The sequence below is a fragment of the Panthera tigris genome, chromosome D1, assembly GCF_018350195.1.
Source record: "Panthera tigris isolate Pti1 chromosome D1, P.tigris_Pti1_mat1.1, whole genome shotgun sequence".
Lineage (NCBI taxonomy): Eukaryota > Metazoa > Chordata > Mammalia > Carnivora > Felidae > Panthera > Panthera tigris.
The window spans coordinates 63,741,265-63,755,125 of record NC_056669.1 but is presented as its reverse complement, the minus strand read 5'-3'; the positions used below and the strand labels follow the sequence as shown (position 1 = coordinate 63,755,125).

The 13,861-nt window shown below is 44.3% G+C and overlaps 1 protein-coding gene across 1 annotated transcript in view; it reads right to left on the bottom strand.

Moving 5' to 3' along the window:
• Positions 1-3,485, bottom strand: part of SYT9 (synaptotagmin 9) — a 195,444-nt gene extending 191,959 nt beyond the window's left edge. The window contains exon 1 of the mRNA XM_042959357.1: positions 3,341-3,485. Within this exon, the coding sequence (XP_042815291.1) occupies positions 3,341-3,485 (145 nt within the window). The remainder of the gene's footprint in view (positions 1-3,340) is intronic.
• Between the last annotated feature and the right edge of the window lie 10,376 nt (positions 3,486-13,861).

Genomic DNA, 13,861 nt, shown 5'->3' with positions numbered 1-13,861 from the left:
ATCCACAAATTCTAGCGCAGCTACCTTCAAATGTGCCCACAACCCAGTTACTTGTCACCATCTCCATTATGACAATGCTGGCCAACCCACTTCCCACTCTGCCTGCATCACGACAACAGCCTCCTATCAAGTTTCTGTCTCTCCCCTTGTTCTTCAACAGCATTTTCTCAGCAAAGAGCCCCAGTGCTGCCACTTCTCTGCTCAATCCCTCCCTTCTCGTTGAGAGTAAAATCCAAAGTCCTTCTGCTGGTTGACAAGACCCTACGTGATCTTTCCCCTCCAGCCCTCAACCATGTTTCTCATCATTCTCAATTTTTTTCTCTCTCCAGCCACCCTTAAACTCACTGTTCTTTGAATCACATCAAGGATGTCCTTATCTCAGGACCTTTGTACTTGCTCTTCCCTCTGTCATGAAGGCTACACTCTGGGATTTGCAAGTTTATGTCCCACATCCCCAATATATGAAACAACATAAAGACACTTAACAGAAGGATTCTAACTGCTCTCTATGGAGAAAAAAAAGTACTCACACTCAGCTTAAAGATCAGCACTTTACTTTCATAGTTCATACAGATGAAAGCCTGGGTGAGGCATTCCAGATCCAAATGTGACTCAGCTTTACTTTTTAACACTGCACTTTCATCAAATCCTCTCTTAACGCCAAGTCAGGGGAGACTATGTACTGTACTCCCACATCAGAGCACCCCAGCTACCTGGGTAGGGAATAACCCTTCTGGATGGCCACTGATCTGTGACCCACGCATAGTTCACCTCTGAAAAAAATGAACAAATATCCCAGATGCAGTGTCCCTCTGCATACTTCCCCACAGGGAATGATGTCTGTGTTCTTCTTCTAAAACCAAAGTTCCTCGGTGGAGCTTGAGAAAATCTAACTACCACCAAGTAGGCATGGATAGACAATGGACAGAGAAAGCTGGCAAATGCCATTCAGTTGAGTCCCTTTGCAGAAAAGGAAGTCATTCATTTACAGAGAGGACTTTGTCGGGGACCCGTGTCCCAGGACCAGTGTGTATGCTTATTTTGGTTCACACTAGACAATTGCCAGGGCACCATGTGCAGTGTTGTGCAATGCAGCTACTCAAGCCACTCAGCTCTTAGAGCTCGAAATGAAAGCCACTCTTGGTTCAGACAATCAAACAGCTTCAGAGGGATAGAGATAAATGCATCTAATATAAGAATTAATGTGGGCAAGGAGAGGAAGGAGGGAAGTGAAGAGAGATCTGGCCTGAGCTGAAGTGCCCTGGGAAAGAGGGTGCACTCTGGATGTGGGCTTTAGCCTCCGTCCCTCTCACCCCATGCTCACAGTGCCCCACTCCTGCCTCAGGAGCAGGCTACTTACAGCCTGAACCAAAGATCCAGAGCGGCATGGGCTACCTAGAAACCACCATGCCCTAGTTAGGAAAGCACCATAGTGCTTTTAGGAACTCAAGGACTAGCAGGGCATACTCTTAACTGTGGCTTCTTCTCAGCCAAGTTATCAGACTTGTTTCTTGCAAGGAGTTTTTTTCTGTGACTCTTCCTCAAGGGCAACCCAGTGCAGGGGCCAAGCAAAGCCCAAGAACATGGAATCCAGCTTATATATTAAAAGAAGCAGAGGCATAAAATCAGCCAAAAAGATGTGGAGTGTTAAACATGGACTCAGCAAGAGGCCTCACTCATCTTCTCTTATAAAGAAAGCCAAAGGAGACTACTTATGTGGGATAACAATGGGAATTTGTGGCACAGTCACAGGCAAGGAAGTGGGACATTTCAACACTAACACTTGCTCTGGGTGAAGCATGCTAAATAATTTTCTTGCTCCCGTGGCTCAAGGAGAGAACTTTCCCCACTTAGGACATCATCCAGGGCTCCCAGTTCACGAAACAAGGAGCTCTCACTGGTATCTGTGGTCTGTGCAGCACATCACAGCCAGCAGGAAGCCACACAAAGGCTGGGCATTGAACCTCCAGGGAAATTGTTTGGGATCAACAGTATTTCTTGACTTAATTCTGCAGTTTGAAGTAACACATTAGTGATCATCTGATAAACTTAATTAATGTAACCACAGGCAACAGGGAACAATAATCTTTCTTTTTCAATAGAAAAATAGACTTTGAGTAGGGAAAATCTGATATAAACTTTTGGCAGATGATTTGTCTTCACCCCACCGACCCATTTTTAATATACTATCAAGGAAATGCTATGTAAGTCAGACTCGCTGTGTATCTCTTTATAAATCAAATAATTATCCTTTGTACAAGTAGATTTTTATATAATGGATTGGCTTAAAATGAGGTAAATTTGTACTGGATAATTTGCACAGCAATAGCTCCTTTCCAATATTTATACACAGGAACATCAAGGGGAAAGGCCATTTTCTCATCCCATCTTTAACGCATACTTTTTTTTTTTTTTTTTGTATTTAGGTTGAGAGAATATTCGAGAAAATGATTTCTCCAGGTAAGAAGAATCTCAAGTAAACATTTGGACTGTGTCTTCCAGTAAACAGCAGTGGATGAAATGTGGGAGACCCAGGGCCCTTAGGAAAAGCAAATGGCTCCACTAAAACTCCTTTCTCTAACCTTAATTGGTCAAATGCCAAAATAAACGAACTTTCCAAAGTTAGGAGCTGTGCAACTTCCACTAGGGATAAGTGCAGGTGCCCCAGCCATGACCAGCAAGCCCACCACCGACCCGTTTGTGCCCGGCGGCGGCAGCTGGTAGCTCCGGGAGCCCAGGCCCAGGCCGCCTCCACGCCAAACGACCCGCCGAGAACGGGTTCAGGCCGGGCTGCCCAGGACCCGGAGCTCCCCGTAGCCGGCCCCGAGCCAGATCCCGCCCCGCCCTTCCCACCCCAGACCGGGGAAGGGAAATGGGCGCTCAAGAGAGAGAGTGGGAAGTGCCCAGTGGGATTCAGCCGCAGCCGGGGCCGTCCCCAACTCCCAACTTCCCAGAGTTTCCTCCGGCCTCGTCCCCCTTCCCACCGCGGAGAAGCGGCCGCGGCCTCCCCTCGGCCGGAGCGCAGAGTGGAGCGCGGAGCCGGGAGCTCGGGAGCCGCCCCCCGGAGCGAGGGCGACCGGAGCGCAGGTGGCGGGCGTGGTCCCTCCAGCCCTGCCCCAGTCCCCCCGGACCCGGCCTCCGCGCAGCAGCCCCTGCCCGTGTCCCCGCCCGGGTCCAGCATCAGGCCACGGCGAGCCGCTTCCTGATCCCCTCCTCTAGGTCGGCGGCCACCCCCCACATTCCCCCAGTCCGCGTCGCTCATCTGCCTCAGGCCCCGGTGCGGCCCCAACTCCCAGCACAGGGCCCTCCGGTCGCGCCCAGCAGCGGCGGCTGCACTCACCTGGGTCGCGAAGCCGGGGTCTGGCGCGGTCCCGCAGGTGGTAGATGAAATCCTGGCAGCTGTCGTGCTCCAGGGCCCCACGGGCACAGAGCTCGGCTAGCAGCTGCAGCGCCTGGTGACAGAGCGCGTCCCTGGCCCCGGGCATCGCCCCCCCGCATCCTCGGACCGAGCCGGGCAGGCGGGCGCGGGAGACAACCCTCCGCCTGCCAGCTCAGAGCCGCCGCCTCCGGGCCGTCCGCGCTCTCCGTCAGGGAGCCGCCAAGAAACGGCCCGAGCCCCAGCCCCGGCTGGCCCGGCCTCCCACCGGTTGCATGCAGCTCTTCGGCTGCCGGTCGGTCGGGCTTTCTCTCTCTCCCGCCCGTCCGCTCCGTCCCTCCCTCCCCCGGCACGGAGGGGAGGTGGCGCCGCACAGCCCCGCGCGCCTCTCTCCCGGCGCCCCGCCCGCCACTCGCGGCCGCCGGGGGGCGGGGCCCGGTCAGTGGCGCGCGCCGCGGGCTGGGATCCCGGTGGGCCCGGCTCGGGCGCCAGCGTTGGACGGAGGGCGCTCGCCCGCTCCTAGAGGAGCGCGGGACTCGCCTCCGGACCCGGCGCTCAGAGCGGCTGCGCCCAGGCTTGGGGAGTGTGATCGGGGGCGCGCTGTGGGCATTCTCGCCATCCCACCCCTCCGTCCTCTTGCAAACCAACACTCTCTCCCACCGCCCCTCGCCCGGTGCGTCGAAAGCACGTTCTTGGGTGCGCTGCGCGAAAGGTGCAATCTGAACCACACCCGCCCAAACTGGAGAACCTAGTCCCGGCTTCGAACTTGAAAAGCGCCGTCTGGACATAAATCACGGGCCTAAGGGTGCTAGACCCCCAAAGGCGGGTTCGGGGCCAAGATTTGCCAACAAAGGAAGAATCTCCCAAGTGCAGGATCTTTTCCACCACGGTGGTGATTTGGAGACGGTGGAGGCTCTCACATCAGAAATAAGGTCAAATAATCGCTTCTCGGCCTTTTGGCTAAGATCAAGTGTAGAAATAAGGTCAAATAAATGGCTCCTGAGAAAGGGGCTGGGACACAGATCCTGGCTGGTTTTCTAATCAACTGATTAGAAATCCGAGGATTGCCAGCGTGTCTCCTGCACACACCAAGTTAGACTATCACACAATCTGAGGTTTGGGGAAGAGAACGTTGGCCACCTCTTATGCACCCACCTCTTCACACTCCCAGGCAATAAACACAGAAATAACTACGAAGACTGAACTCCGGTGGGGAGGGGAGCAGGAGAGGGGTGCCAGGCACTATACCACAAGCCTTTTAGATATAGAATCTCATTTCATTCCCTTGATAGCCCCCCAAGGTCTACATAACTGTTACCCTCATTTTACCAATGAAAAACCTGAGGCTCATAAAGGCTCAGTTCACCAGCCCAAGTTCATACTTGAGGAGGCAGAGTAACCTCTAATACTAGTAGTAATAATAAAGTTAATAATATTATTATAAGCTTTAAGTAAAACTCGTGTCAAAGCCTTACTCTAAAACAATTACAGTAGAATCTCTACAACTGGCACTCTTAGCCATAGGTTGTGCTGTTGCTAGGGACACCGCATAGCAAATCATACTGTGCAGTTAGGTATTTCAGGATGCTACAGAGTGTTCACCCAACAGACAGCTTTGAAATCCTGCTGTGAATGGTGCTAGAGCCTCAGGATCTTATATTAGAACAGTAGAGAGAATGCAGAGTTATAAAGATAACTCCAAACAATGAAAAGACAAGCAGACTCTGTGTCCTAGGAAAACTAGGAGGGTGAAGAAGCCAGCTGAGAAGGAGCCTGTGGAAGATACAGAGCAGAAGCTGGTCCTTGAAAGGAAGGAAAAGACCATGTGACAGCGGAGCGGGAAGCAGAGAGTAGGATGCTAGTGCTAGTATAGTAATGGTGGGGAGGAGGGTGTGTGTTAAAACATGTAGAAATATACCACTGATGTGAGTACCTCAAAGACGAACTGAAAGTGAAAAGTCCAGTTAAGAACAAACTTTGATAAACCAGGCCAGATATGATAAGGGCCTAGATCAGGCCAAAGGCACTAGCTGATTGCCAAGAACATCTAAATTTGAGAAACATTTCAAGTTTAATTGACAAGACTGCAACCAATGGGATGAGACAGAATGAAAGACACAGAAGTTACACAAACTGACCTAGGTCGTACCTGGTAAGTAGCGGAAGATACTTAGAATTGGAAGCCTAGAGTTTAGTTGCCATATTGGATGGGTTCATCCAGGCAAGGAGAGCTGGAAAATTAGGAGAGAGCTTTGCCATTTAAAATGTGCTTCAGTAAGGAGGAGATTGAAAAAACCCGGACAGAGGGGAGTCATGAGAGCCAAAGGAGGAAGAGCATCTGATGGAGGAGTGATCCACAGCATCAATTGTCAACAGAGCCTAGAGAGACAAAAACTAAGAAGTGCCCTTTGGAGGTAGCAGGCAGTAAGACATTTGTAATTTAGAGAAAATGGTTACTGTGGAACCAACCTTGTGGAAGTTACTTAAAATTTTTGTGCCTAGGGTTTCTCTTCAGATAATACTAATATGTGCATCAATGAATTCTTATAAAGATTACATAGAGTATTTGGAATATGCTGCCACATAATATGGGCTCAATCAACATATGTTTTTGTTGTTGCTGTTGTGTGTCTACAATGTACTAGATGATGCTAAACACACTTTCTTAATTTATTAGTGACAACATTCCTAAGAAGTCGGTGTTATTATTTCCCATTTTATAGGTAAAGCATGTGAAATCAGGTGGCTAAATAATTTCCCAAGGACAAACTGGTAGATTGCTTCCAGGGACAGCCACAACCATCCCTCTCACTCCATATGTCCTTTTTCAACATGACTTTACCACTCCTTGAACCAAGTAGTTGAGTCTGTTTCCCTTCCCCTTTGAATTGGGCTGGCCCTGTGACTTACTTTAACCAAAAGAATATGTGAAAGTGATATTCTGGTGTCAGAATGGTGGTTGACAAGGACGTGCAGAAAAGGGAACCTTTGTGCATGGCTGGTGGGAATGTAAATTGGTGCAGCCACTATGGGAGACAAAATGGAGGTTCCTCAAAAAATTAAAATTGAACAACCATATGATTCAGCAATTCTTCTTCTGGATATATATATGAAGGGAATAAAATTGCTATCTTGAAAAGACATCTGCACCTCCATGTTCATTGTAGCATTATTCACAATAAACAAGAGATGGAAACAACCTAAATGTCCATCAATGGACCAATGGATCAAGAAAATGTGGAAAATGTGACACACACACACACACACACACACACACACACACAGGAATATTATTCAGCTTTAAAAAATAAAGAAATCCTGCTATTTCTAACAATATGGATAAACCTGGAAGGAATTATGCTAAGTGAAATAAGCCAGACTGAGAAAGACAAATACTGCATGGTATCATTTGCATGTGGAATCTAAAAATCAAAAACAACCAGTCAAACAAAAAAACCTGATCTCACAGAAACAGAGTAAAATGATGGGTGCCAACGGTTGGGGATTGGTAAGATGGCGAGATATATGCTAAATTCTCAGTTGTAAGGTTCTGATGTACAGCATGGTGATTATAGTTAATAATACAGTATTGTCTACTTGAAATTTGCTGAGAGTGATCTTAAATATTTTCACCACACGCACAAAAAAAGTTTTTAAAAGAGTAAAAATTTAACAGGTGATGCATGTGTTAATTCACTTGATCTTGGCAATCATTTCACAATGTATATGTACACCAAATCATCATGTTGTACATTTTAATTATAAGCAATATCACTTATCAATTATTCCCCAATAAAGTTGGGGGAAAAATAATTTTAAAAAATGAAATCTTATAAATCTTTCATGCTGCTCTTAAACTATATCCTGCTTCTAAGACCCAGATTCTGTTCTTGGGAAGTGGTTTGGCATTCCTAATGGCAGAACTTCGTATTCACTGGCATTTGTTTGATTCAGTTCCTTGCCAGGTAGTTGCCTTTAACAAAAGAAAACAACCGACATGACTTGTTTTTAGTGAGCCCATGCTATTTCCCAGTGATTACCACTCCTGTGAAATACTCCCAGACTTGCTTAATTAACCCTGATAGGAATTCGACCTCACACTTGCTTTAGAGCCTGCACTATAATTCACCTGGACCAGGACACAGGAATGAACTCATGTTCTGTGACAACCACTCTCTCATCTTGGGCATCAATCTTGTAAATCTCTAAACTTAGTCCTTCCCTGTTTGGAGTGAATTTTTCTTAACAGATGAAATGGGAAATTTGGGATTGGGTGGCTCCGCTTTGCCTGTGTGTCCATTATCATTACACTAAATAACAGGTTGTTCTGGAATGTTCAAAATCTTTATTCTTCCTTCCTGAGCTGTGCTTGTTCCCTCCCAGTTTCATGATTGCCAATTATAAAGTTATAATTCCAATTTCTTTGACTTTAAAGAGAGTAGAGATTTATTAGCTTTAGTATTTAAAAGATAAACCATAAAAGGAGTATATTAAAAGGAACAGACGGCAATGTTCTGGGTCAGAGGGCCTGGCACTCCTCTGCTGTCTCCTCTTAGTAGATACTCATGGTTCTACATTTTTTCGTCTTTTCAGAATGAGGACTAGGGAAGGGTGGGGGAGGGAGCAGAGGTCAGATTTCTGCTGACTGAGAAAAACCTACACCTAAGTACCTTCTGCCACTAAGTAACGTTTTTGTAATACTTTTTGTGTCCCTGGAGCTGCCTTTCAAAGTGGCTAATGTCCCTCACCCTAGACAGGTCTGGAAAACTGCTGGAGTCACTCTGGATTCTGGAAAGGGATAAAGTCCAAAACTGACTAGACTGTGTCACAGTGGTGATGAAACATCCAACTAGCTAAAGAGGCGTCAGAAGAAAAGAATACCTTTCCTTGTCTTCCACATCAAACTTCCTTCCATCCTCAGTGTTAAAAATAGGTTGACCTGCACTCAAGTGCTTGGTTATTAAGAAAAGGGGTCAATGTGCGTGTTTATGAGAAACAGTGTTAGCATTAAGCACTTAAAGAAGTGCTCAACAATCCCTTTCTTGATCTTTTGTTTATCAATAAATGGCTTGGACAAAAATGTCTGCTTATACAGAGAGAGTAATAGAGGGAGAGAGAGAAAGGGGAGGTAGGGAAGGAGGGAGAGAATCCATCTCAGTGTCTCTCTAGCCTTATTCAGAAGACCCTAAGACCATATATTTTTCTTAGCCTTCATTCTATCCAGAGAACCAAACTTTAGGTTGTCTGCTGAAGAGCTCAGTATTTAGTCATATTTAATCAGCCAACCAATTAATCATATGTCTACTGAGTCCTCACTAAATGCAAGGGTTTTTTGATAGAACTTCTGGGTTGAATATTAAATTTCCATATTTAAGCTTTCTTCTTATATATTTTATTTGTTATTTAAATGTTATCTTCTTAGTACTGCTTAAACTTTGAGTTATCCCAATGGCAAATTTTCCTGTCTTTTCTTTCCCTCCTCTAACCTACCTGCTCCTGATTTTCTTCTCTCTCATTTCCTTTCCATAAATCCATTCTTCAAAGCTTTCATCAGGAAGCAAAGTAGAATTTGGAATCTTAGAGGTCCATTTCAAATTTTTTATTATAATTATATTTTTCTATAGTTTTTTGAGCTAATGCTATGTGCTAGATACTCTAAAAAATATTCTAAATATATTGTTCATATAATCTCCATAACAACCATAGGAACAGGGTATTGTTATTAACTATCTCTTCTTTTCAACTGAGGAGACATAAGCACAGAAATTAAGTAGCCTGTGCAAGGTCACAAAGCTAGTCAGCAGTCATGATGGACTGTGTGACTCCTGAGACCTGACTTTAACACTGCTCTCCTTTACAGGTGGGTATGGTGGATTCAGGTAACAGCACAGAGTTCACGTCCTGAAGCTGAATGAACCCAAAGGTCAAAAGAGCAAAACTGGCATTGTGCCTTCACCAACTCTGGTAGATGTTATCAGATCTACATCTCGATTTGGTTTTCTGCATGTGAGGGTGGGTAGGATCTGACCAATGTACATTTATGTCCTGTGGGGTCTTTACAGATTGGCTTAAGTGTTCATTTATAGCTGGCATTTATTGAACAGTTGCTCCATACCATATACCAAATGTTGTGCTTTACGTTCTTGGCTTAACTGAATCACAACCATTTGAAATAGATGTTGTTATCATCCTGACTCTAGAGATGGCAACACTAACACCCTGTGATCTAAGTCACCTGCCTAAGGTCACACAGTTAGCAAATGATGAAATGAAGATTCAAACCCACGTTGGGGAGATTCCAAGACTTCAAGGAGAGTTAGATTTCAATTATCACACAATACATCTCCCCGTGAATTTCTTATCAGAAAAGTCTGGCAGGAGTTTTCAAGTTTTATATACATTCTTGGAGACCCTTATGATCCCCTTGGACAATTGCAGGAAAACCAAATCCACACTCTGCAATGAATTACATGTAGCTTACTGAAGAATTGATTGGGGCACCTGGGTGGCCTAGCCAGTTAAGCATCCAACTCTTGATTTCTGCTCACGTCATGATTTCACAGTTTATGAGATCGATCCCCACATTAGGCTCTGTGCTGACAATGCAGAGCCTGCTTGGAATTCTCTCTCTCCTTCTCTCTCTGCCCATGCCATGTGCTCTCTCTCTCTCTCTCTCAAAATAAATAAACTTAAAAAGAAAAGAATTGACTAAAGCCCAGCTGACTATGTGATAAACTACAAGTAAAACACTCTGATCTGTTATTCTGCTAACCCATTCCCACCTGACTAAGATCCCACTGCATTCTGGATTCTCTCCACTGGGTCTCCCAGAATGCATTCTCTTGCTACTTTTCTTCTGTACTTCTGCCTTTCGTGCTGGCATTAGAATTGCCTTTTTCAATACAGAGACCTCAACTTTTCTATCTGCAACTTATGAAACTTCAGATTTTGCACCAAGAGTTTCCACTAACCAGATGTAAGTTTTCCTGCCATTCAATAACTGCAAAATAATTGCTGTCCTCTACCACACAAATACTTTTTCTCTCTTTGTGCTTGGGCATACTTTACTGTTTCTCTATTATCTCTTTTCTCTCATTTCCCTATGGGTCTCTAAAATACACGCTGTGTGTGTGTGTGTGTGTGTGAGAGAGAGAGAGAGAGAGAGAGAGAAATAATCTCTGACTTCTTGTTGGAAAAAAAGGAACTCTTTTCAGGGCTTGGCCAGTTGAGGAAGTAATGGACTTTCTCTGTTGCAGTACAAAGCAGCTTCCCTAGATACAGATGGATGTAGCAAATAAACTATTTTTTCTTCTTTTGAACCATTTTACTCCCTGTGGAAGGATATTTGTTTCCAAAAAAGGTTAGAAGTCTTCAGGTTCATCAGGGCACAATTGTAAGCCCAGGTAAGGGTTTATTTCTCATTTCTTGAAGGGTCTTTTGAAATCAGATCTCTTCTTTTAGAATGCAATGTATGGAAAGGAAGGGAAACTCATCAAGAGCAGATAATGAAGGTTTTGTGCAAAATCTGAACTTTAATGAACTGTAGATTGTTGCCTGGCTTTGAGGGTTTAATTAGAAGAAGAGGTGTACCTTTTAAACTATAACTTTAGCTCTCATTGATTAAAATAAAAGCACAAGCCTTAATTTTCTTTTAGATATAAAAAAAGGGATCATTATATATTGGTTCTCCTGTTTGAAACAGTTCTATTTAAAGCAACATAATGTTATTTGTGAACGGCTTTAAGGATGCTGACTCAATAAAATAGCAAGAGGTGGTCTTGTTCATTTTTTGTTTTAAACATGCTTAGGAGGGGCACCTGAGTGGCTTGGTTGGTTAAACATCTGACTCTTGATTTCAGCTGAGGTCATGATCTGGAGGTTCATGAGATAAGCCCCTTGTCAGGCTGTGTGCTGAAAGGCAGAGCCTGCTTGGGATTTTCTCTCTCCCCCTCTCTCTCTGCCCCACCCCACCCTCTCCCTCCTTAGCACACATTCACCCATTCTCTCTCTGTCTCTCAAAATAAAAAAAAATTAATAAAATAAAATAAATAAAATTTTTAAAAATTAAATGTTTTGGATATTAAAAGATATAGTCAAAGCTTGTTTTGTGAAGTTGTTTTTTCTTTTAGATTTTTATTATGCCATTTTGGAGAAAAATGTCTTGCACATATTATTCAAGAAAGAAAAAGTAGGGGCGTTTGGGTGGCTCAGTTCGTTGAGCATCCGACTTCGGCTCAGGTCATGATCTCATGGGTCGTGGGTTCCAAGCCCTGTGTCCGGCTTAGTAATGACAGCTCAGAGCCTGGAGCCTGCTTCAGATTCTGTCTCCCTCTCTCTCTTTCCCCCCTCCCCCACTCGCATTCTCTCTCTCTCTCTCTCTAAAATAAACAAACACTAAAATATTTTTTAAAAAAAGAACAGAAAAAAGAGAGAAAAAAGTGTTTAAAGTGTTCTTTCTCCTTGAATTATGTTCCTATTTTCCTTTGGTCTCCAGTAGTATTAGGCTCACTTAAGGGTAAATCTGTTCTATGGAACTTCAAACACAAATGCAAGTTAAAACACAGAAGATGGTTCTTACGTTTGAACACAGACCTCCAAGGATAGAGTTGGGGTGGGGGAGAGGAATTAAAGCTGGAAAGGCCTAATGGCTGGGTATTCTCAAGACATGGCAGCTGGTTACCTCAAAATGAGTTATCTAAGAGTATATCTAAGAACCCAAGATATAAGCCACAGCTTTTTATAACCTAATTTTTGAAGTGAGATATAGTCACTTCTGTCATATTCCATTAGTTACACAAACTAAACTTTTATATGGAGTGTGGGGAACTCCACAAAGGTGTGAATAACAGGATGTGGGAAGCCATCTTGGAAACTGGTTACCGCAGCGGGAAATTCTCCACAGTAAGAGTGTATAAGAGGAGCTTGATGGTCGGAAAACATGAAAAATGTTCATAAGTGCAGTGCTTTCCAATCTTTTTCACATTGTGGCAGACATGGAAAATGATGCTATTTATTCAGCAAGCTCAGGTTAATGGATGAGTCTGTTTGTAGACAGACCAACCCTGTGGCTTTGGCCAGCTCAGTCTTCTGGTTACACTAAGGACTGAAGGAATCAATATCTTTTACACCTATAACCTCTTTATGTGCTAAAACATTCTTCTCTCTTCTTCCAGTCTTGCCTCCTACAATCCTTTTTTCTAAGAGCAGCTACAGTGATCTATTAACTCATGAGTTAAATCACATCAATTCATTACCTAAACTTCAAATGGCTTCCAATTGCAGTGGAAATTAAAAATCCAAACTCCTTTGTTTGATCTATAGTGTCCAGCATAACTGAGTGGAATCCCCTCTGCCTTTCTGACACAACCTTGTATTACTCTCCCCCTTGCTCTCCCCAGTCACATTGTTTTCTTCTTCCCCCAAATACAATCAGTTCTCAGCTCAGTGGTGTTTCACTTGCTCCTTCCTCTATCTTAGACATATGTCCTCAGATGGCTCCTTCCTTTTCTTACTATTTTAGCTTAAACACACCTTCATAGAAAGGCCTTCCATGTTGACCCTATTTAAATGCTCTATTTCACACTAATCTATTTCTTTCATATCACTTATCACTATCAGAAAAAATCTTGCTAATTCTACCAAATCACAAATATTTATCAAACACCTACTATGCACCAGAAACTTCTAGGTGCCAAGTATCTGTTTGCTTGTTTTTTCCTTAATTCCATTCCTCATTGCTCATGATATATAGGGACTTTTTCTGTCATTGCTGAGAATCCAGCATCCAGGACAGTGCCTGACTCTTAGGAAGTATCCAGGGAATATTCATTAAATGAAAAAATGGTGGATGATGACAGGTAGCGCTCAAATCCAGATGGGCCAGGGTACTCACAGGGCAGTAGCTTGGAACACGTAAGAACCAGTGTCATATGCCAAAGAGTCACATGAATTAGGAGATGAGAATTCCAAGTGAATGCAGGACAGGGAGTAAGACTGTGGAGAACCAGAAGCAAGATGGAAGGAACTGGTTCATGGGGAAAAAAGTAAAGCTTCCCTCCATGGCCATGTCTTTTACTGTCAGTCTTGTCCCTGCAGACCCAAACGAGCAAAGTGCAGTAACAGCTATTGAATAGCATCCCCCACCCCCCAAATTCATGTCCACCTGGAACCTCAAGAGAGTGACCTTATCTTAACACATAGTCTTTGAAGATGTGATGAGTTAAGGATCTAGGGTGAAATCACCCTGTATTTAGGGGGAACTCCTTCTAAGAAGAGGAGAGGGCACAGAGCAGATGACAGAGATGAGACTGCAGTGGTGCAGCTATAGGCCAGGGAATGTCAAGGAATTGCCAGCAGCCATCAGAAGCTAGGAAAAGGCAAGGGAAGGTTCTCATAGAGCTTCCAGGAGGAGTGTGGCCCTGCCAACACTTTGATTTTGGAATTCCAGCCTCCAAAATTGTGAAAGAATCAATTTCTGTTGTTTTA